The sequence below is a fragment of the Anabas testudineus genome, chromosome 11 (assembly GCF_900324465.2).
Source record: "Anabas testudineus chromosome 11, fAnaTes1.2, whole genome shotgun sequence".
NCBI classification, from domain to species: Eukaryota; Metazoa; Chordata; class Actinopteri; order Anabantiformes; family Anabantidae; genus Anabas; species Anabas testudineus.
Window position 1 is genome coordinate 13734491 of NC_046620.1, and position 24238 is coordinate 13758728.

Genomic DNA, 24238 nt, shown 5'->3' on the forward strand with positions numbered 1-24238 from the left:
TCTGGACTGCACCAAAAAAATTAGGCAAGAGGTTTTAATATCCAGGCTTATGTCAGTATTTGCCAGTAATAAAATCTTACATTGTTATACTTAAATAAATAATATACACCAATTACAAATGGTTTGTAACATTTTAATAAACCTTATTCATCATAACTTTGCTGATTTAAAAAAAAAAACAAATCTGTAGACATGAGGTTGATGTGAAAACACTCAAATGTGGCACTGATTAAACCCCATCATACTGAAACTGTAGGGTCCATTCTTGGGGTTTGTAATGTGTTTTTGCTGAAGTTTACATTTTTTTATTAAAGAAACTATATTAATTTGAAAGAAATGTTCACACAAAGGTTTACAGAGCACTGAGACACATAGCGTAAATAGTATCATTTTACCCTTTGGCTTTACTATATGTAATTACCATCCAAAGTTAATCTGTTCAAAAATAAATTCATATTACATACTGTAGGTAAAATGCCAATCAGATTCAACAACAGTGAATTTGAAATGTTATTTGGAGCATGATCGGGGCTTTGGCATACAGCAACACTTAAGATAAGGACCAAAAGGACGGTGTGGGTTTGTGCCACATTCACAAAGAAAACAACAACAACAAATTGGCTTTTAGTAGACATTAAAGATGATGTGCAGCGACAGTGTAATGGTCATACTGCAAACAGGCAGACAGTGTCACGACAGGATCATTAAAAACGAAGCAAAAAATCATGTGTGACGAAACAAAAAAAAATCACAACGATGAAAAACTAGTGAAAGAAAACAAAACTACAGGAAATGAACAAACGGACATGATTTGATCTTGAAAAAGCACATTATAAAGTTATTTTTATTTTACATAGCAGAAGAGTTTTAACCTCTTTAGGACACTGATTTTAAAGGTGAGGGCCAGCTACATAAAAACAAAGGATTTAATTGTACAGAGGTGAAAATTAACCAACAGCTAACCAGGCTGCTCAGACATGGCAATGATGTGTGACACTCACAGGGCTCTCGGACAGTCACTGCTCAGAAATCGTCTAATCCATTGGATCTTATTGTCATTTGGGAGCACGGGCGGCGATCCTAACTCCTGGGTGTCCGCGAAGGAAGACTGGCAAAAACACTTGAAATCAAGGGGGGAAGCGGCTACAGGAAACAAACGACTACAACAATAAATTAATGCAAAAATATGGCCTGATTACACGACCAGATTTTGTTGTTTAATTCTCGGTGGAATCGCACGTCAAATAGAAAGATTTGTCATAAAAAGTTATAAAATAAATAAGCACTCTTTCCCTTTGAGTTTTGAGTAGAAAAAACGGTTGCACGGCGTGCTGGCCCAAGAGGAGAGAGAGCAGTAAGATTTTTTTTTTTTTTTCATTATGTTATTTTGCATCTGTGCCCTCCTCTCCTCCTCTTTGGCCCTTGTGGTCGGAAACTCGCACATGCTGGTGGATCAGTATGACCCACTCAGGGTGGACAGTGGGAACATTGCTGCTGGTCTTTAGTACACCCAGTTCACCGGGACCCACTGGGTTTCACTGCACAGTTTGTCCACGGCGGCCTGTAACGTCTCAAAGGCTTTGTCCAGGTTGTCGTTGACGATAGTCAGGTCGAAGTAGTGGCTGTAAGCCCTCTGGATGCGGGCGCTCTCGTCCACCGTCTTCCTCAGGTCCACGTCCTGCAAACACACCAAAGTTGGTTGGAGTGTGCACTCCAGGCCATATAGGTGCAATAATAACTAAATAAATGTTAACCTACTGTGAGCTGCTTAGTTGTGATGCCTGCGTCCACCACAGCTTTGTGCATGCCCTTGAGTGTATCAAAATCTGGCGCTGCGATGAACACCACGTAAGGCATGAACTCCGCTGTTTTGAGTACCTTCAAAGCCTGGAGAGAGACACATGACATGACACGGCAGCCAAGTCAAAAAATGTCAAATGCTCCCTCAACACTTTCCTCAAGCCTTCTCTTACCTGTGGGTTGACATCTAGGATGCAAGTGCGTCCTGTGGCCACCACCTCGTGGATGGACTCGATCTTAGTGCCGTACAGGTTACCGTCGTACTCGCCGTGCTCCAGGAACCGGCCAGCCTTAACGTCCACCTCCATCTCCGTCCTACTAGTGAAGTGGTAGGAGTTGCCGTCCAGCTCTTCATCACGAGGTCTCCGTGAAGTGTCTAAGAAGACGTTTGGTTAAATTGTTGATCAGTGTATGTAAAACTGTAAAACTGTAAAACTATGTGTTAGTACAACATTTTGAAAGAGAAATAGAAACCAAGCATGCCTACAGGGTATAGTGGTGCCAAAGCGGCTGGGTTGGAGAACCATAAGTCGGTTCTTCAGGCTGCGTCGGCCCACGCCCTGTGCACCAATCAGAACCAGCGTCTTTCTCTGGAACGGTGGCACTTTTGCCACTTCCTCATAGATCTGCAGCTCATGTCTGTCAAACTCTGTTTAAACACAAGCAGATTTAGACTGTCAGGCAACAACAACAACAAAAAGCAAGATGAATAAGTCAGCTAAGAGCTGTGCATGAAGAGTCTTCTGACCTGCGTTCTTGGCTGTCAGGTACATCATCTTCTTCTTCTTTTTTCCAGCTATAGTGCCACAAAGAATCCCTGTAAAACAAACCTCAACATTTATGTTTGTACTTTTTTTATGCTATTGCAGTATTTGACCAGTAGGGGGCAGGCGTGGACCACTGCCCAGACCTCTGCCATAAATCAGTGTTAAAACCAATAGAGAAGTGACAGAGGTCTGGCAGCAAAGTCAATGACAAGACTTTTGGCCAATTCATCTTTTAACATCCGCACTGCTTAACAGAGAAACTGGATTACAGCATAACAAAAGTACCATTCATGGCTTTTATTCAAAGCATAAGCAATATGTGCACACGGTGACGCACCTGATCCATCTAAATCTCGAGGGACAAAGGCTTTTCTCTTCTCCTCTAAGAACTGACTGGGTATCAGTCCTGTTGCTCCACCGACCACATGGCATGCCTGGTACAGGTTACAGATCAGTTAAGTCTTATTATTCCTGTAACAGTACATCACAGGCATCTAGAGGAAATAAATGAAGGAAATCTTTACCTGCCACCAGTTGGGATCCTCTCTGTTGACAATCTGAAGGATGTCGCCTTTTTTGAAGGCCATGCCCGCCTCGCGACAGGGGATCAGGTTATCGTTGGCAGGATTGTAGTCAAAGTATGGCCGCACATACACCTGTAACAACACATGTACACTGAGTCTTCGCCTACGTGGTCAAAGAGACGTTTGGCATAGTCGAAACAAATCAGAAATCTCATTGGGGAGTTTGTGGACGGAGCATAAAAATATACACACTAACTAAGAGGCAGAGGACAGCATGATGTTTCACACACCGACACTGTTATAGCGGTTCATTCACACCTATTATGTCCCACGCTGCACCCAACACAGCTGTTCATGCTGTGCCAACAGTGGAGAGTTTTGCCAGGAAGGGTAAGTGCTCTGGTACTAGATTAAACATGCAGCCAGAAGAGGCAATAAAACAAGCTGTAAAGTATATTGTGCGGAGCGCCCCGAGCCACACAGCAGGATGCGATTTTGCAATATGTCTCATTCAATTCTTCTGCTGTTTATTGAATTTAAGCCCCACAAACAGCTTAAAAGTTCATGATAGCTCTACTCAGTATTCATAGCTGTTTAGAGAAATGTGGTGTTTGCATGAAGGGAAATATCTCCAACTATCATAAATTACTGTACTTTCCATGTGAGGGAGCATGAGATTACAGGAAGCGTGTGTGTGTGTGTGTGTGTGTGTGTTTGCAGCATGTGTAAGAGACAGAAACAGCTAGTGCGACCTAGATAGCATGTGGAGTGTTATTAATAGGGCTCCCAGGGTTCACATTCCTGCGCAGGGGATTGTGGGACATGCCGCGGGACAGCTCACCAGCCCTGTACCACTGCCCAACATCTGCCATTCATTACATAAGTGTGCGTGCTTGTGTTTACATTGTCAACTCATTTCACCTTCCTGTGTGTGTGTGTGTGTATACCTGTGGGGGTGCGGGAGCATCACGGTAGCTTGGGAGTATTTTCAGCGTGATTCCCCCACTGCAGTCCTTGAGCATCTCCTGCAGCTCGGTGGGGTTGTTGCCCACGTCCTTCCCGTTCACTTCCTTTATGATGTCGCCCACATGGAGCAGGCCCTGCCTGTCAATCATGCCACCGTGGAGGATTCTAGCAATGACCAGGTCGTCCTTCTCCACACGAAATGTGACGCCCTGAAAGGAGGAGTAGGGAGCAGCATGATGGTTTTACATGGTGACTTTCACTCTCCTTCACCCACAATCCAACTGTTCTGACATCTACTAATGATTCACTTGGTTATTCATGTACTCAACTCCTTCCCTCCAGCAATAACCACACACACACACATACACACACACACATACACAGACTGTCCTTTTCTGCTCACCAGTGGCTCTCCGGCCTTTTTTCGAATACCAATCATGCGCACAGCATCAGCCTGCATCAGAGCGCTGTTCACTGCTGCATCATTGGGCGTCTCAGCCGGGGGCGGGACTTCGTAGCACTTGGAGGCCACCATGTCATGAGCCTCTAAAAGAGACTGAGAGAAAGAGAGGACAAGGTGAGAGGGGGTGAATGATGGTGATGCTTAAAGAGATGCCATCTGACGTTTGAAAGGAGAAAAGTAGATTCTTCAGCTTATATATTTAAAGCTGAACACACAAGCAGTACAAAGCTTCTGTGATTAATTCAATACAGCTAGAACGCTGCAGCTACAGTCAGGAATTTATATTAGCTAATGTTGTCAGTTTGACTTTATGACTCCTATCGACTTGTGTTAATGTTTTTTGCCACTTGTGACTAATAGATACGCAGCATGTTGCCAACAAACACCTGCAACTTCGTTGAAATAAAGATGTCTGCACAAGGTAAAATGTGTTGACAGATGGTAGAATGGTGATGTGGGTTATTATTGATACAAACTGTCAACTCAAGGGCAGGCAACAGAGCACAAGTCTCCACCAACAATGAGTAATTGTCTATTTCACAATGCTGCAACATCTGGAACAGTTTATCATTTGCCTTCCAGGTTTGATTCTCCAAAAATAAATAAAACGCAAATGTGAACATAAGTTGTTTTATACATTAAACTTGGAAGTAGTAAAAAAAAAAAACTAATTGTCTAATGGCTCCTGTCCCAAATATGGATTATCATCCAAATCTAATCAATTAACACTTGGTTTGTTCAGTACCTCTCTATAAACAGTCATTAGAACCTGTTGTTTTAGATGCTACTGGTACTAAACATCTACTAAAACACTGTACCCTCAGACAAACATATACCATAAGTAGAAAATCAAGTCTGTAAACTCATGGATTGGACATGTGATGTAATATGTTTCTCTCTTTCCCTCTCTCATTTCTCCCCAGCAGGCGTTGCCCTCCCTCCTAGCAGCCTCTCCAACTCTCAGTAGGTCAACATGGTCTTATCCTGCAGCTTACAGCACAAAGACATCTGATTGGTTCAGAATTCTAACTCCTATTGGTTTTGCCCCCATTAATCCCCTGGTAGGTCCAGGGATAGAGGTTAGTGTTCTACTGATGCACCAGGATGGGATCCAATATGTCAGCTACTGTAGCTACAATCAAAACATTCGAACTATGGACTGACACATTGCATACAGAAATATATTAAACAAGATCTAGTTGTTGCTTTATGTTGCCTAGAAAAAACACGTGATTTGAAAAGTTTATTATATATTTGTTCAGATTGTTAGTCTGATGTGCTAAATGCAAAGAATTTGAAAAAATTGTTTACAACAATCTTTAACAAGCATCAAGTGTGTGTGTGACCTTCAGTTTATCTTCTCACCTGGAAGTGTGGCTCCTGCAGGATCCTGGACAGTTCAGCCGCGCTGTCGTCCTTAACCTTGAGGTTGTTGATGTCGCCCAGGATCTCTGTCACCAGCTCCATATTGTTATCCTGCACCGCCTCCAGCTTCACTTCCTCCAGCTGCTCGTGAGCCTGGACGGAGACAGAAGCTCAGGGAGGGGCACTTTCTTACAAGTCTAATGAATGGGGCTAATTTTTGCGGTGTTGTATGGATTGCTGACATTACATGGGATTCTGAATGCAGCACAGTGCAGTTCAGAGCTGATTTACTGTGGGATTATATTGATCTATAAGTAAGCTGCTGTCTGCCTCATGTTACACTGTTAAAAAGTCAAAGCAGGATTTGTTTATGTTTAGTCATCCGTCATCTCAACACTCTCTACAAGTTCCAGCCCTATGGGGAGCAGCTGAATGGTGCAACATGACAGCAGCCTGTCTAACAGGAACTACAGCTGTCCTCTAACTGAACTCACTGCACGCTAGATTTCAAACAGCAGTGGGTTAGAGCATGTGAGCAGAGGTGTGCACAAATCATGCGCTGTCAGTAACAAAACTAGAGCGAAGCTGGATGATTTTGGATCAGGATCAGTCAAATGCACTGAGTGGTCTCTTAGTTAAAGCGGTTTTGTACAGTGAGTCACAGCACTGCTTTGAGCAGGGGATGGGTGCCGGTGGGCTCAGAGTTGGCTAGCGGTCAATCTGCTCACTGCTGCTCTACAGCATGTGTGTGTGCTACCTTAGCCAGGGAGCGTACAATGGGACTTTCCATGATGCCGCGCAGGAAGAGCAGATCGATGTCTTTGGCACCCGTGGAGGTGGGCAACTCACCCAGATTATCCAATACCTGCTGCATGGCTGGATGGATGGAGGGAGAGTCAGAGACAGAGACAGAAAGAGAGAGAGATAAGAACAGTTAGCCTGGCATGAAAGTCATACAAAGTATAAACACATCACACAGCAGTGTTAAAGATACTACGGTGGCTGCAGGGATTAAGAATGTCAGGTCCAGCCTCTAATTTTCATGTTATACAATCACTGCAAAAGTAGGCCGAAGTGCTCCAAACTCTGTGACAAGGTATTTCATAAATATTAGATAATGGCCGTGAAAGTTCCTTCTATGAATGAAAATTAAACCTGAGACCTTGACCTGCCACTATTGAAGTCCATTCACTTTCTACACACAGAGTTGTAAACACAAGTCACACAGCTGATCGCCCCAAAAAATCGAATTATAGCTCCATCTGGACATAGAGTGGGGTCTGTCCAGAATGAGCAACAGTTTATGATCTGACAAAAGCTCATTTGCACACTCCCATGAGCACCGAGAGATTATGTATAAAAATACGCTGAAGCACAAAAGATCCTTGTATTTAGTTGGAACAAAGCACGCCATCAAATTAGAGTGAGTCAAACAGAGAGAGGGACAGGTGTGGACTGTAGGTGTCAGCCAGGGTCTCAAAGCCCATGTAAGCCTGTTTAAGACACTTAAAACCCTGGGAACGTCTGTGTGTGTGTCTGTCTTAGTCAATATACACATGTGTGGGCAGTAAACATGTCCAGTCAGCTCTCGTTTACGGTCAGTTCACTCTATCATTTCTCTGTAATTTGCTCTCAAAGCCCATTATTACTCTTTAACTATGAGTTATCTTCTATGTCATTACGTCAAGTCATGCTTGAATACCTGAATCTTTTATTTATAAAAAAAGTGGCACATAGCTTCCTGGAAATCGTGACATACTACTGTTGTGCTGTGTAGGCTGACACTTCGTATCTGTGCTTTTAAAAGAATTAAAATGTAGAATGTTTTAATAATTAATTGTTAGTTATTATTCATTCCTCACACATACAAAAGTCACAAATTTGTATGATTGAAGAAGGAAAATTAATAATGAAGATCTAGCTGTGAGCTAACTTGAGCGCAGACACAGCATCAACAGCAGGTTGAATGCAAAAACAAACCTCATGAAATATTTACGGTTCTACTAACGAAGAGCAAATAGGGGAGACTGCAGACTATTAACCCACACTGCAATATATTTTCTACATGACAACCCAGAAACACAATCTGAAACTCCATTCAGAAATATAATACATAGTGTGTAGGAAAATTTATTTCAGAGCAGACACAGAGGCATTACCTCAACCATAAACAAGTGTTAAAGCAGGAACTTGATTGCAGTGCAGTCACTTACTCACACTTACAATTAGTCAGGGTACAACTCCCTGAAATGTTGACAATATGGTGTTTTCCAGTACATGACATGTTCATATTTCAACAGAACAGAAGTTTGAGTAAGTCTAAATGTGCAATGCTATCCTACTTGTGCAAAAGAACATGCAGGGGGAGTTATTCTGTGGTAACACAACTTAACATAGTCAAGCAGAATCTGAAAAACACAGCAACATAAATGCACACAGCTGCATCCCACCGTATCCAAATTCTCTGCTGACCTTTAACCACTTGGTCAGTTCACTATGTCATTGCATACTCAACCAGAGGAATGTTTACTCATCCCAGCTCATCCTCCACCCCCTGCCACGTGGCAAACCATGAGATGCCTTACTATCTAGTGAGAGACTGGAGATAAACGAAATCCTCCTACGTAAAGTCAAAATGTGGCATGAAGATCCAGCCACCTACCAACTTCTCACTAAGTCTTGCGTGAAGAAGTTGTAAAAACTAACAGATTACAGCACTGGATGGTGTCGTGTAGAGTGTTTCTCAGCTTCATTTATCTACATAATAAATGATCCTCCTCTTACCTGGCTCTGATTCCTCTCTCTCTCTGTGGCACTGGTCTGTCTGCAGTCTCTTGCCCAATCTAACCACCGCTTTCCATTTACACCTACCAGCACAGTGTGCTGTGAATGCCAATGCCAATTCTCGGCTTACCAATTCCTAACTCTGTTTCTTCAGGAATGTAAGACAAATCCCAAGAGCATGTATTATATGTGGTATTATTATTTAGCTCTCAAATTCTAGACCAGAGGAGCACCTCTGAGTGGTGCTAGAAGGATCATCACCCATAAACAAGTTAAAGTCTCTTCATAAAGTATTCAAACTACTTTCAGTTTGTGCACACTTTACTATGTTTGTACTTAAACATGGATAAAACTGCTCCTACTTTTTTTTAAATGCTCATTAATTCACACTCAACAACCCATGACGGCAGTGTCAAAACACAATTTTCGAATCTTTGCAATGTGAACTCAGAAAGTGAGCAAAAAGTGAATACTTTCTGTGGTTACAGTATATTCCGTTGGGTTTTTCAGTACTGCAGGTTATAAACTGAACCACCTGCAGGGAAAACTTTCACAGCTAAAGCTCCTCTAAAGCAGTGCTTCCCAACTAAGGTGCCCCAGGAGGTAGATCTGCAGTTGTCAGATAGTATGCTGAAAGACTGTAGGGAGGCTAAACCAATGAGAAACACATGTATAAATTATATATAATGATACTCTGTTTTGGTTCTACATATAATGCTATCAGACAAATCTGGCAGTCCCTCGTTACCTGACGAGTAATATCGCCTTCTCATCTACTCATACCTGGACTTTATACTTAAATCTGTAAAATACTGGTTGTTTGCTTCTTACTTCTGCTTAGATGCTAAATGCATTTAATTTACTTTGTGCCAATCTGATCTATTCTAAAAAGCCTTTTATGAATAAGTTCATCTCAAATTCTGTCTAAATCTAAATGCACAACAACGAGCCTTCTCCTCCTTTCCTCACCTCCAGACGTATCTGCTCCCTGGGTGGAACGCGCAGCCGGGGGCTCCTCCACGCTAGGCTGTCCCGGGGGCGTCACCTCCTCCTCCCTTACCCCATTGGGACAGGCATCCTCCATAGCCGTGACCATCGCCAAGCCCTCCTTCTTCCTCTCTGCTGCCACAAGTATGCTAAGGCTAACCACTAGTAAATCACTAGCAGTTCTGAAACTATGTCTTCTGTCCTCGAATCCTCTTGTCTGGCACTGCTGACCCTCTAAACTCCCACAAAAACAGAGAGATAGAGGAGGAGACAGAGAGAGACGGGGGGATTGAGGACAGAGAATGAGAGAAACAATGAGGCACAAAGAGAACGGCAAGTGTGGGATTAAGATCAGGAGTTATTAAGAAACAAGGAGGGAAAGAGGAGCGGAGAGGAGGAGGGAATATGAGGGAGGGAATTTAAATTCGATGGAGAGAGGCTGGTGTGAAGATGAGCTCAGAAAGACCAGGCATGCAGAGGCAGAGAGAGGTGCCGAGCTGGATGGCGTACACAGATGTGGACATGCGTTCAGTGCTTGTCAGGTTCCTCCCTCCACTCTGGCTTTAATACCTTCCCTCCGTACCCAAACCTCCCCCCCCTTCGCCGTTGATGACATACACACATAATCCCACAATCCTCTCCTGCTGTTGAGACCTTCCTCAAGTACCCCTACTCTTGTTGCCCTGACCCCAACTAAAATCGAATTGCTCCTCTTGTGTAGACAGGGTCACACACACACACACACACACACACACACACATGCTAGTCAAACTTGTCATTATGTAAGTAACCTTACGTAAGTGTTACTAAAGGTGGGGGTTGGGGGTGGTTGACCATGCATTCTCATTCTTTTCTTCCCCTCTTCTTGTTCACACAGGGTTTGGACACCCCGCTGCAACAATGATCAGAAAGTGTGTGCAGACTGGGCTCATACGTATTCCCTCAGCGGTAACGTGTCAGCCTAATGGGAGCTTTTCCTCTCTCGTTTCTTCTTTCATCTCCATCTCTCCTTAAATTAATGTGGCCCCTTCAACCTTACTTCTTGCTAACTCAGTAGAGTTGAGGTGCTGACAGGATTATGCACATTTTTGGAGCAGCAATTTGAGCTTCTCTGTGCCTGAGCCTTAATAGTCCCACGTTTAAGCAAAATGCTTCAGATGGAACTTGATTTCCTTTTCCCCAGATGCTCTTTTCGTTTGGAGATTAATAATCAATACACACAGAATAAAATGCAAGTTAATAGTTAATAATTAATTTATTGAAGAACATGAATGCCTGTTTAAATGTGTGCGCCAATCCATTTTGCTGTGTATTCAGGGTTTATCCTCTGAGGACAGTGAATGACTACAGAATTTCATGGCTATCAGTTCATGGCTTGTTGAGATATTTCAGTATTAACTAAAGTGATTGGCTGCCTCACTGATGAACACACACTGTCATCTCTGGAGCTGCTAGCTACTGTGGCAAAAAAAAAAAAAACAATAAACCACTGCCAACAAGAGTGTTATCAGCCACAGCCAAGCAGAAATGGTTTAGTTATCCTGCCATTTTGTTCCAAAATTTCAATATCAAAGATGTCAGAATCCTGGGAAAAAAAGCAAAAGTGGCAACCAATACATCCCATAGTTTAGAGTAATCTAAAAACAAGCTCCTCCCCTTTACCACAGTGATACAGCTGTAAATGGAGAAGATCTGTTGACTTTAATCCGCCTCTTGCTCCATCCTCAACCAGTCAACCCCTCCCCCAACTCGGGATGTGGGATTTTAATCTGGCCACAAAAGCATGGGATTACAGAATCTCTTATTCACTCCCTCATTATATTCAACGCACAGGAATCTCTACAAGGTTAACACAGCAGTGTCTTCGACCGGGGTATGGAGAACTCACACAAGTCTTTCCTTTAAAAACATCTACCTAATTAACATCTTTAGAAAGTAGGAAGATGAGGGTTGATTTCACATAGAGGGTTTGACTGAGGCAGAACAGCTGTGTGAGGAGAGAACAAAGCACTTGGAACATAAAGCCATCATGGGAAGTCAACACAGATTTAAGGAAAATTACTAATGACCAAGCCCTGAGTGTACACATTGGTATTTTTTATAAGAAGCAGGTATGAATAGGACTTGAACATTTATCAGTTCACGGAGAATCAACAAAGTCAACATTCAATATTATGCATCAGATTATACATCCCCCTATGGAATATATATATATATATATATATATATAGATAGATAGATAGATAGATAGATAGATATGCACTGTAAATACCAGTTCTTGTTATATAAAAACCTCGAAACTTTGCTACAGAGAATGCTGTATCAGCTTTATATTCCACATGTACATAAAATCAGACTTAGGAACCCAGCTGCTTCACTACTTCAGTAAAAAAAAATTTATTTTTTAAAGCAGGGATCAGCACATCCACGCTTCAAAGACTGGTAGGGAACTGACAAATGTAGATGTGCTGAAACACAGTTTCCTGAATGTCTCCAGTGTGTCTGCAGTGAGGAAGAGATGGGTCTGGGGGGGGATGAGATTGTGTTTACCTGTGCCAGTCGGTGTAGCCCAACCCCAGTTCTACTGGCTGCTCATCAGTCAACTGTGAAGACCTGGAGACAGAGAGAGAGAGGGGGAGAGTGAACATTTGTGAAGTTTAGCCTTATAAACCATGAATATTTAACTGTACTTGCATTCCTGCACACTAGCATTCATCATTCCTCACAGCATTCAGACTCCTGTTTCTCTATGGATTATCTGTTTCATCTATTTATCTCATATCTGCCTCTTGCAAGATAGGGAGCTGCGTCTGCAGACTGAGACTGTTCATTCAGAGCAATGCAGAGTCATCCGGGACAATTCATTGTCCTCGGCTATTCAAGGATGCATCATCAGCTGGCGTAGTGCCACCAACCTTGTAAATGACCACTGTTCTCTGAAAGTAATGCTAAAGCACTATCCATACGTTCCCTGAAAGAATCACCTCTCACTTGTACTTGCAAACTGACAGCAACTTGATGTTTATCATGTTGAGCTTTACTTATATCTGCTCACCATTTACATCTTTCTTTTTGATTAATTAGGTATTTGATTAGGTTTTTCATTCTAAATGACTGAATGTGGAGAGAAGGGACTCCTGCGACATCCCCGCCCCACTATAAAATGGATGTTTAGAACGCTGTGTCTGATAAAACCACAACGTTTGGCCCATTCATACTGCTCTGAATAGCCATTGTCATCGAGGCCATTAGAAAATGCAAGCCAGCAGAAAACAACAAAATTGTGCAATTACAAATAATGGGTGCCTACAGAGACCCAGAGAACAATATGCTATTACTCATATTCGCTTCATTTCAGTCAGCGTCCCTCGCTTTTCCTCTATTTCTCCAATGGTAGAAAAGGTGTGAAGTTTGGAAACACTGTTCAATCAAAGCAACTTGAGCTAAATGTCCTGTTAGTATTTATTTCTTCTAGTAACTGTTAGTGACCACAATGTCCACTTGACCTTTGACATTAGACTCCTCAGTCTGGGTCATACCATCAGGCACAGTCAAGAACCGTAACATTCATCTCTGGTTTGTGATATCGCTTTATGCTTTACTTGGATTTTTGCCCATCAAGCTTAAACTAATTGGTCCTTTATTGTATGAGATGAAGAGAGATGAAATGCGAGGGTGAGGGGTCCACACATTATGCAACAGAGATTACAATCATGCTTGACACGCTTATTAGAAGTGAAATATATCCCCTAAAAGAATGTTAATAGAGGCGAAGTCACTGGGGCGATTCCCCACCAACTAATTCACAGCATGGAGCTGAAGCTGTCTCCTGAGGAAGGAGAAGCAAAAACTGATCAGGAAAAAAAAGGAAAGGTCACAACCTGATTTTAGAGAAAGGTGTAAGTGGGGACAGAGCGAGTGAGTGGGAGAATTTCAAAGGACTCAAGGAAAGGATTTGTAGCAAGAGAGTAAGGAATAGATAAAAGGCACATTAAGAGTCATAAAGAAGAAGCGAAAGAGAGAAGAATCCACCAAGATTAGATGGAGCTCTGGGAAACGGCTATCAGGTTTTGAGAGGATGAGAGGAAAGAGATGAGGAGAGACAGAGAAAAGAGTGATATGAGAGGTCGTCTGAATGCAAACAATCAGACAATCTGTTTCTAATTGTAATTCCTCAGGTGATGGTTGCACTTAAATGAACATATATTCGTGAGTGAGTGTCTGTGACTGCTTTCCAAGAATTAGCTTCAGGTGGACTAGATGTGGAGAGGTTGTGAACGTACCTATTTGCATCAGGATTTCCCTGATGTCCTGTAGCCACAACCACTGTCCACTCCTCTTCCCTCACAGAGGAAAAAAGTCACAGGAAGTGGTCACTTGAAATCCCGGCTCAGAATTGGATGCTCAGTAAAAAACTAACAAAACAGTCGTTGCCAAGCAAGCAGATGATGGACAGTTCATGTGAGGGGATTATTGGGTGGGGTGGGGGGGGGGGGGTGAGATGGATCAGAGGGTTTGTTTTTGTACAAAACATTGCTCTCTCACACATGTAAATGTGTGTGTGTGTGTGTGTGTGTGTACATATGCACGCTATTAAAAGCACAGACAAACATCAGCAGGCTGTGTGGTTTTAATTCCTCCAGTTGAAGTCACGCTAGTAGGAAAGCTTCTGATTCCGTCTCTCAGTGAGCACATTTTGTGAGTTTGCAGTCTCTGGATGGAGTACAGCGCTACATCCCTCCCCACAAAGAAACACAAATAAATGGAGACAGGCTTATAAGATATCCATCTTGAAGGAGCCATTCAATTTCTGTCTACATATTCTTTCCCTGCTGACACGCACTTACTCTCGGTGCTCCTGTGCACTGCTCCGAGAGCAGCCGTCGCTCTCAGTTCCTCTCGGTGACTTGAGAATCACAAAAGAGACCAGTGAGCTCTGTCCTGCCTGGACATCCAGATGCCACTTCATCAACTGACTCCGGGGGTAGCAATCAAACTTGTATGGCACAAGAATGGTGATAGTGCTAGAGGGAGCAAGATATTCAAAGAAGCAGTTTGTACTTGTACGTATGTGCGTAATGAACCCTCTCTGGTCTCTCAGCCATCACCCTCTGTCTCCAGACAAATTGTATGTAGGTCACTCCATGCGTTACCACAGCCTTTAATAAGAGGATTACACTGCTACCATAAAGATAGTCATCGCAGCAGATCAATAACTGCAAAACATTTAATGTAACTGTATTTTTAAACAGGTTATCAATCTGTAATTTCAGCTGTCATTAAAGAGACTGCTGCCCCAGCCACCTTTCTGCTGACTCATGTTTACCAGGACTCTTCACCTGACACTGCGGTCTAAATTACCAGCATTTAACACAAACACATCATCTGTTGCATTTGTGCACTTTTCCACCGCATCACCTAAATTGACCTCATTCTCCCTGTCTGTGATGTTCCAGCTGGCGGGATGTCTGTGCTTTGCCGCACAGCATGGGATGCTATAATTACCTGCCCATCCGCAACTCATCCAAACCCTTTTGGCACCGAATGCACTGCGATCTTAATAACAGGCGCCTAATGACATAATTTAACTCGCCAAGCGGCCAGTGTCTGCTTCTTTTCAGCCCAGCTCTCTTCCCAGCCTCCCGTTTCTGATCATTAGTAGAGCGGGAGGAGATGGGGGAGGTGGGGGGGGAGTGATGCAACAGCACTTAACATGACTGCAAAGTTTAAACACGTCAAAACTGATGTTACGTGAGGTTGGATGGTAAAAAATGCTGTGTGAGTGGGAGACAAAGAGGAAAAGACCAGTAAGGAAATGAAACTCAAATGAGAAAATACACTGCATGTCTCTTACACACGGTGGTTCTGTCATCTTTCCCACTATCAACACTTGTTTTCCTGTGATTTCTATGTTAAACCCGAACCGCTGTAGGCTCATAGATCATTTTATTGTTTATCTGCAGTGGTGTGCCCCTTTAAGGCGTCAGTGCTGGATGAAATCTGGGTGAATCAGCATTAAAGGCTATAGACACCACTTCCAAAGACATTGGTCTTCACATGCCTGGTCGTATAGTACTGTCACTAACACACAGCTGAATCTAATTCATGCTCCTATCTTTAAAGGTTTGCCATTTAACTGTTTTTTTTTCCCTTTACGGAGATGCACTTGGCTTATGACCAATATTTTTACGGGATCAGTTATGTGTTTACAGTAGTGACCCCAGCCTTGGCCTGGAGGGATGGCCGATAGTAGGTGTGTAGATAACAGTGCTCTGATATATGTGTTGCTCATAAGGGAGGTTTGAGTCACTCCAGTCTGTGTGTGTCTTTCACTATCTCTCTCTCTTGCTCTGCCCTTCCTTGTTTTTTTCCTGCCATAGCAGTGTATTAATAATGGAAAAGTAGAAGCTTCTCTGAGTGCTGGATTTTGTCTCTTTATGACTCACTGACAACGCTCATATGTTCTCGACAGTGTTAGTGTGTTTGAGTTGAATTTTGTGTCCCCACCCACCCTCCCTCCCTCCACAGCCGGGAAGAAATTAGCATATGAGTGCTGAAGAGCTTGACTGTGGCTTCTTCAACCTACTTCAGCAGAACAATAAAGGCCATCCTGGATCCTGACTCGAAAGACTCACTGGATGTCCCCACTGCCCAGAGACTGCAGAATTACTGTAATGCACTAAACTGTCTTGGTCTCTTTCCCTTCCTCCTTTTGTTCCTCATATTAGATTCAGGGAATCTGATTAGGGATTGTTACAAAACTCAAACAGAGAAAGACGAAAACTGTACTTCTGATGCTCCATACTATCCCCCTCAGTGGTCTGGTGGCCAAAACAGCCCCCTCCCAGGAAGGATCCCCAAGGATGTTGCGTATGTGTGCATGGTCTTCCCCCATCACGTGCCGCGAGACTAAACAGCTTATAAACCTTGCCAAGTGACCCTGTGCTCCTCTAAGAAAGGAAGTCCCAGGACTCACTGGGAGCTGTAGCCTGTTATATTATGTAAGTGGTTTCATATTTCGATTAAGTACTCACATAAATTGGTTTTGACATCGCGTTAGTGCATTATTAGTAGATGTTGCGCTCATACATCTGAGTGGAGGACAAAAAATAAAAATCAATAGGACCGTCTGGCTGCGCCTCCGGTCGACCAGTTCGTGCCAAGCAACCAGTCCCCTCCTCGGCTTTTTTTTTTTTTTTTTTTTTTTTACTGAGCATCAGCACAACGCAAATAAAGCTGTGCTGCTGTTTGATTGTGAAAGTTTTCTAGACAACAAAAGAGAACGTGTTCTACCTGCATGGCGCAGATGGGACTGTGAATGACTGGATTTTATAATGTCTTGTCTCACACCCACCACCCTTTGCTGGTAGTAGGTGCAGTCTTGTCATTTCGGGACTGTGGCACGTTCCAGCCTGCTCATTCTGTCAGCAATACAACCTGCAGGGTTTTCATCACATGGACTGGTATCTACGCCGGGGGGCCACATCCGTGTGCGCAACATAGCGTGCGCTTGAACCGTGCGCCAGATCCGTGCCAAACGCTTGCGCCGTTCTGGCTGACCGGACCAGCTGTACGTTCACACCGATCTTGCCACACGTGCGGCCATTTTTTGTTACCCATCCGAGCCATTGTGGCGTGCACACACTTACGAGTCCAAGCCATCCGCTGTATTCCTTCCTCCTGATATTCAGGAAAAGGGAAAGTACGCGTCTGACTCCGCCATAGGCGCCCGAAAAAAACCAACCGATATGTCTGTGAATAAAGGCTGTTCTCGCTGCAGAGCGGCTCCCATCGGGGGCGACATCCCCTTCTGTCAAACTCTACTGCACCTCAAACACGGTAAAGTGGCTTTATCTCTCCTATGATTGCGAGCGGATGAATGAATTCAAAATCTCCCCGTCTCAAATGCGCCCACGAGCCGTGACTTACCTGCAAACGGTGCGTGTGAGTTCGCGGTAGTCCACCGACCGTCCCGGTTGGACATTCAGACCCCCCCAGAGCTGTCCGTCCTGGTCCCGCTGCAGACTACCAGAGAACAAGCTGCCAATCAAACCGATACGCCCCGCCCCCTCCTCTGATGTCATAGGCCTCTAGCCAATAGCAGCCGAGGTCCAACCCTTTCCAGTGAATCCATTGTGGCATAGTATTTCCACTGCAATACTCTCCCATTCACATAAATACATAATAATATTAGTAAAGTAAGTAAAAATAATTCAGACTACCACAAAGAATATCCCACATAGCATAAACTATTTCATAAAAGGCTACAATTGTAAAAGTGCTTATTAACAAAAGATGATATGATAATAACAAGAGAGAAACAAACTGAGTGGTGAACATGGAGGTCACCACTACCGCACTGGTCCAATCACACTGTAAAACTATGTAGCAGCAGCTTCCTTTGCCATGTCAGTTTGGCTAATGACTTTTGAGAGGAGCTGTATGTCCCACAGTTCTGCTCCCACAGTTCATCTGCTTTTATCTGGTCCCTGCAGAGAGTCCGGACCGTCAGCCGGGAGAAAGGCGCCCGAGAGCAATTCAGAGTCTGCAGTTCCTGGTGCTGTATCGCCAATGACCAGGTGCTGCTCTTTTCTGACACCTTGCTGAGTAGTCTTAAAATGTTGAACCATCATATGAATACTAAGCACTCACCGGGTCCCATCTGAACGCTTTCTGCATTACTTCAGGGTATCTCATTTCCATTGCAGACTGTGCGTCTGCGCCGCCTCTTACGCGCTTTATTTGTGCTCTGAGGGCTGATTTGATATCAGGTTGCGGCAGGCTAACCACTCGTATAATAGCAATAATGCTCCTGGTGGAGCCTTGTCTCCCTTCATTTCGTTCCTGAGTAGCTACTACTCATCCTTATGACCACAAGAGAGCGCCATTAGCCACCCGGTTGGCAGCTTCCATTTGAATGATGTTTTCCGACGATGTCTGGACCCATTCGTGCCTGTTAGACCCAATTTAAATGTGCCTTCAGTGCATCTACCCCCTATTATCCAGTCTAATAGAGCTGCATCAGCGGATGCAATCGTGGGTTTCAGTTTGGGGAGGTCAGGTGTGGAGCAGCAAGTCCAAACTTGATCTCATTATGAGGGGAGGCCAGCAGGTAAGCTGTTTTTAAGATGTGCGCAGAGGTATGAGGAAAGAGCATTTTAAAAGTAAATTGCCTCTAATCTGAGCTGTGTCTGGCCCATCTTGAATCATTTCTAATGGAGAATATATGTTATTCCACTCTTGAATCCTGCTGAGTATACTTTTGGAAACCGAAATGACTTTCCCAGGGTTTAGTGACTTCTGTAAATCTGATTCAGCTGTGATGCATTAGTCTTATCAAATAAATGCTGATAAATGTGCTTTTTTTCAAACAACAAATCTTTAATTCACAATTATACAATACAATCAACGTGCCCCTCCCCCACTTTAATGTTTCACAGATGATAACTCTGAATAAACTATTTACAGTTTTATGGCACATACTCTAAGCAGATTTGACTGCAGCCAGGATGGATAAGGGAGAGGGGTTGAATACATGTGGCGGCTCAGAGAGGTAAACGGGGCAGAGGCAGGGTGGTCATTTGGCATAGGAGGGTAAGAAGTGACAGATGTGTAGAGGTCAGCATGTCAGCAGCAGTGGGGCGGCAAGTGAGGTGGAGCCAAAACGGATGACATCATCACCACAATGATGGGTCATATCTGGTGAGAAGCAAAAGTCAAGGTCAGCTTCCTGGGCGAGATACAGACAAGTTGTTCTCTCACAGTCGCACTCACGCCTTACCTTGACTGTGGAAGGGTGTCTGCGCTTTCCTTCAGCAACAGCTCTGAGATGAGTGTGTCCAGAATCTCAGGACTGGACCTCTTCCCATACCTGAGACACACAAAGAGACAGAATAAGGCATGATGAGAACTTTTTCAAGCTGCAGAGACATTTAAAGGGCTTAGCACCATCGTCCGCCTTCATGTTGTTAAATGAAGACCCGTCAGGGAAGAAAAAAGGAAGACCTGTGCTGAAATCAACTGGTTCTGTTCTCTCTGACTCTGCATGTCCTATGTCACATGTCTGATTGGAAGCTCAGCGAAAACCGAACACAGTCAGACTGAAACTCAGCATGCGTAGACAGGCGTTCACATCGCAGGTGGTCATATTTCCTTTTCTGTCCCTCAGATGATAAGCTGTGCTGGCGCGTTTGTCCCCCTGGGTGGCTACACGCCTGCGGTGGCATCCAAAACCCTGACATTCAGAAGAAAGCTGAACACTGTGGGTGATTAGACACGGCGTGCTGACCGTGGCAGTCGTTTCTCCACAGGTTTGGTAAATGGGCTGCAGGTGTTCCTTGCTCTGTAACAAGTGAAGGGGAATGACCTGCAAGAGTCAGACTGACTCCAACAAGCACAGTTCCAAAGAACTTATAGTAAATAGTGATTATAGAAAATAATGATTTTCAATGGATATAGGAGAAAATGACTTATTCTGAAGACTGTGCTAAATCACTACTGACTTTACAAGCATGTATTGAAACAGAAAAAAAATAAAGTACAGTGGAATAGAAGAGAATTAATAGCCAATAAATTTAGTCATTTGAGAAGGAAAATCCTTGCAAATTAGTCCTTGATGTCAAATTAAACCTTAAATCAAACTGGCTCCATCTCTGCTAATGAGCTTTTTAAGTGCGTGTTCATTCCATGCTGTTGTATTCTGTTCCTACACAGGTATAATTAGTCCGCCTACCTCTGCCTTGTGATGAGGTTGATGTAGTGTCTCAGTGCTGAGTAGTACTTGGCCAGTTCCTCCGCCGGGGCGTCCTCCCCGGGGTTCTCCGGTTTCACCGGGTAGCCCTCTGTCAGTGCGCCCAGGCAGAGCAGCGCCCACAGAAGGAACCCCAGAGTCCCCAGCCAGCTCACCAAGTTAGGATGCATCTGGCAGAGCGAAGTTAATCGGTTAGAGGAGATTTTTATACTGCATCACTGTTAAACTTTGAAATCATTACTTTAGGAAAACAGTCACTGTAGGTGAAACTAATAAATCATCGTCAGTGGTGATTGAGCTCTAATAACTGAGGCTTTTGCAGCAGTTTTAACATCAAAAGTCGAGCAGAGAAACTTTTAACAACTTTATCATTTCAAGTAAGTGCTTTTTTTTTCCTCAATCAAATGTCGAGGTACTTACATTTCCCAGATGGTCAGAGGGAGATCTGCGCGCAGTCTTGTGGCGTCTCTTCTGCTGTTCCAAACGCTCGGTGCGCGCCGGGTTTTTATATCTGTGCGCGCCAGGCGCGCTGCAGCAAAACGCGTCAAGTATCCCTTTCTTCATGTGAACGTCACTGCTGATGCAGTTATTAGCGCGTTTTAAAAAGCTATTTTCATTAATTTAGTATAAAGATACAAACTAAAAATAGAGTGAATGAATAAGCCTTGTTGACAATGAGGAATTAGGGATGGAGTCGCTTTTTTTTTGTTTTCAGATAGTGGCCAATCTAACTGCTACAGTGAAATTTTATGACATTAACCAAATAAGACATCCCATGTTCCTTTAGAAACAATACAGGGATATTGCAGTAATTGCATTATAGAATATGGGATAGGTTTAAAGCAAAATCTCCACCGAGAGTCTCAAATCTAATTTGCATTTGCAAATATAACTGAATCACTCAATCCTGCTATTGTAACAAACATTGTATGTCTCTGCAGGTGTGTAGTATATAAACAGGCACCTCACACAGCCTGCCACATGCACACCCTCATAATAACTGTTGCATTCAAGCACAGGCTGTCAGACAGTGTGTGTTTGACACACATACATGCTGAGTGTGGTGTTTTGGTGTGTCTTAGGCTTCTCTATGAGGAAGAAGGTGATAAATTATTTTCAAATCAAGTAGTGATTATTTTCACATAATGAAATCAATAAGCTCATCTGAAGTCCCAGAAGAATGGCGGTGATGCAACACTGTGGGAGAGCTTCAAATGAATATTCTCCATGCGGCCTTCTTACCAATAGAGACTCCCATGAACGGCGCCTCGGGTGATCTGGAATCAAAAGACCCCAAACAGACACACGTTCACTGCCGCTTCTCTGACATGCTGTTCGACTCAATCAGTCCAGTAATTTCGGTTTGCAGTTCATTCCATGAGATGGAAAGAGAGACTGGTACGCTCAATGTGAACAAAAGGCCTAAATGTGAATATCGAGACACGTCAGCCAAAGAAGAGCCCAATCTCCAAGATACCCACTTAATAAGAAAACCCAAATAGCACTTCAGATGAAACTGTATCACCAAGTGCTTCATTTACCTCCCATTCATAATCCTTTTGTATACCAGCTCGCAGGCATATAATCTATCAAAATGAGCATTCTTTAGCTGTGCTGCTTTTTAAGTCGCGCAGAGGATGTGCTAAGGGCTTTTTGTATAGCACAGGATGCTAAAAGTGAGATGAGGAAGGAGACACAAGCGAGAGGCACATGGAGTGCAAAGTCATGACCGAATCATGATGATGATTGGCAGGAATTAGAACTTCTGGTCCTCTTCAGGGGATACATGCACACTTACTGACTCACTTCAATAGATAACACCTTTTTCTTAAGACCACAGCTCGCACCTCTGTAAGGAGCTGATGTGTGAAAGCAGCAGATATATATAAAGCATGGAGACCAAGTTGAGAGGTCAGTTAGTGTTTGCTTAAGGTGACTATAAACACCATCATTAAGGACAGATGTATCATCTGTGTGATGGTGCAAAAACCATCCCACAGATGCTGAGATAGAATGATTATATCCTAAATACAACGTATTACACAAAGAGTCAGTGGGATTCGTCCTCCGGACAACATGCATGTCTGTACATATTTTATGGTAGTCTATTTAACAGTTGTTAAGATATGGCAGTCTGGACCAAACATCTATCATATCTTGTGTCAACAGCACAGATAGTTGCAGTTGTTAATGGTTGGGAAATATATTTTGTGGCACCACAGTAACAGTTGAGTGTCACCGTAATGCTGCTGCAGATGATCTATACTTTATTTCCTCATGGTCACAATTCACCCTTTTCTAAGTGCTTTGGGCAAAATGAATGCGACACTGACATAAAAGGGGTTACAGCTAAGTGACAATAATATTCAATTTAATCTCATGAACCGACAGAGCAACAGAGTATTATTCCCAAACCAGATGTGTTCATCATACAGTGGATTAAGACACTTAGAGACAGATCCATGTCTGCAGGGATGCAGGCAGCTTCTAAACAATCAGAAAGAGAAGCTTAAGAACTTGAGTGAACTATGAAGAAAATATTTTCTCTAATATATGTATGCCTTGCAGGTTTGCAGCTTCTATGTCAGTGAAGCTATCACTGTAGATCGAGTGGCTTTGTCCACTTAAAAGTCGGAGGCAGTACTCTGTTTATTAAATATTTATAAGATATTCTATAATTAAGCAGGTTGGATTTAGGTGATAATCTGCTGGATATCTGTTGGATTTGTATAGCACAAAAGGAAGAAGAGAGTATCATTATTCAAGCCCAAACAGATACAAGTGGTCACATGGCCTGGGAAATGGAGTTCAAGAGAAGTATGCTCATTCATCGTCACCAGCACCACAAGTGTCAGGGTCTCCAGAATGAAAGCTGCCAATCATCTCCAATACAGTGCAAGTTGTTTACATTAATTACACTAATCAGAATACCCACAAGTAAAGTTACATTCTAAATTTAGCACCTCTTGGTAAAAGCTTGGTTGCCTTTATCAAAAACCGTTTCTGTGCAGAGCAAGTCCTTTGGAGACAAAGCTGTTTAAATGCAAATTTGTTTTCTCCTCCTCTCATCAGCCTCCTGAGTTGGACAATAAGTTCTTTCCCGAGATTTGTTAAGATGAAAAGGCCTGTAATTTTCCGCCACTGTGAATAACACTTTTCAAATTTACAGTGTGTACAACTGTAAAAGGAAACACTGACAAGCAGGCTGCCTGTATTTTCTCTATGAGGCAGTTGCCTGCAAAAGGACTGCGAAGACAAAAAAAAAAAAAAAAAAAAGTTAAATCTCATACATTGGTGCTTTCTCTGCTATTACACCATTTTTACACACAACTCTGACATCTAAATTGCTGCTTTGGAATACACTATTGTGCTATGGTGACAATCTGTTACTTCTGGTAAGCAAGCACTACTATTACTTAGAGCATCCGCAGCCTTGTTTGGCTACGTGGGCTGCAGCTTTAAACTGAAGGTGACTTGAGCCAGGTTTTGATGTTAATGCGGGAGATGTGAACAAAACCAGAATTTCTGTGTTGCTCTGTGTTGCGCTGGTATCAAATGAAACAGAAAATTAAGCCACTGTGTTTGAGATTTTAATACAGATGAAGTGTCATTTGAATCCATACATTAACAATAATGTATAGTTTTTACAGAGCTGGTCTACCACCAAGATCATTTCTACTTTTCAATTTTGGGAGCTGTTAGCTATCAACACTTCAAGGATTAGGGATTAATTTGTCCTTCTTTGTTTTGTCTTTTATATTAATTGACAGCCTAAGCGAGGAATTACTCGGCCATATACCATCATGGAGAACACTTGCTTTCCCCTACTTTC

At 43.1% G+C, this 24238-nt stretch overlaps 2 protein-coding genes across 6 annotated transcripts; both read right to left on the bottom strand.

The window, feature by feature from the left end:
• Positions 1 to 127: 127 nt before the first annotated feature.
• mpp6b (membrane protein, palmitoylated 6b (MAGUK p55 subfamily member 6)) lies at positions 128 to 18377 on the bottom strand. Of its 5 annotated transcripts, none has more exons than XM_026347690.1 (14): positions 18309 to 18377; positions 12207 to 12269; positions 9639 to 9890; positions 6643 to 6761; positions 5886 to 6038; positions 4461 to 4613; positions 4039 to 4266; positions 3092 to 3223; positions 2905 to 3001; positions 2549 to 2617; positions 2288 to 2449; positions 1974 to 2176; positions 1759 to 1887; positions 128 to 1678 (listed from the first exon to the last, which is right to left on the bottom strand). In XM_026347690.1, exons 3-14 carry the CDS (start codon positions 9763 to 9765, stop codon positions 1502 to 1504), a joined length of 1749 nt encoding a protein of 582 aa, XP_026203475.1. In that variant the 5' UTR covers positions 9766 to 9890; positions 12207 to 12269; positions 18309 to 18377; the 3' UTR covers positions 128 to 1501. The 5 variants fall into 5 exon arrangements, with proteins under 5 accessions (XP_026203475.1, XP_026203476.1, XP_026203473.1 ...); XM_026347691.1 differs by lacking the exon at positions 18309 to 18377 and adding an exon at positions 17586 to 17679 and having other exon boundaries at positions 6661 to 6761; XM_026347688.1 differs by lacking the exon at positions 18309 to 18377 and adding an exon at positions 17586 to 17679.
• Positions 18378 to 19041: 664 nt separating this feature from the next.
• npy (neuropeptide Y) lies at positions 19042 to 20892 on the bottom strand. The gene is made up of 4 exons (XM_026347748.1): positions 20827 to 20892; positions 20389 to 20576; positions 19438 to 19527; positions 19042 to 19355 (listed from the first exon to the last, which is right to left on the bottom strand). Exons 2-4 carry the CDS (start codon positions 20574 to 20576, stop codon positions 19334 to 19336), a joined length of 300 nt encoding a protein of 99 aa, XP_026203533.1. The 5' UTR covers positions 20827 to 20892; the 3' UTR covers positions 19042 to 19333.
• Positions 20893 to 24238: the final 3346 nt, after the last annotated feature.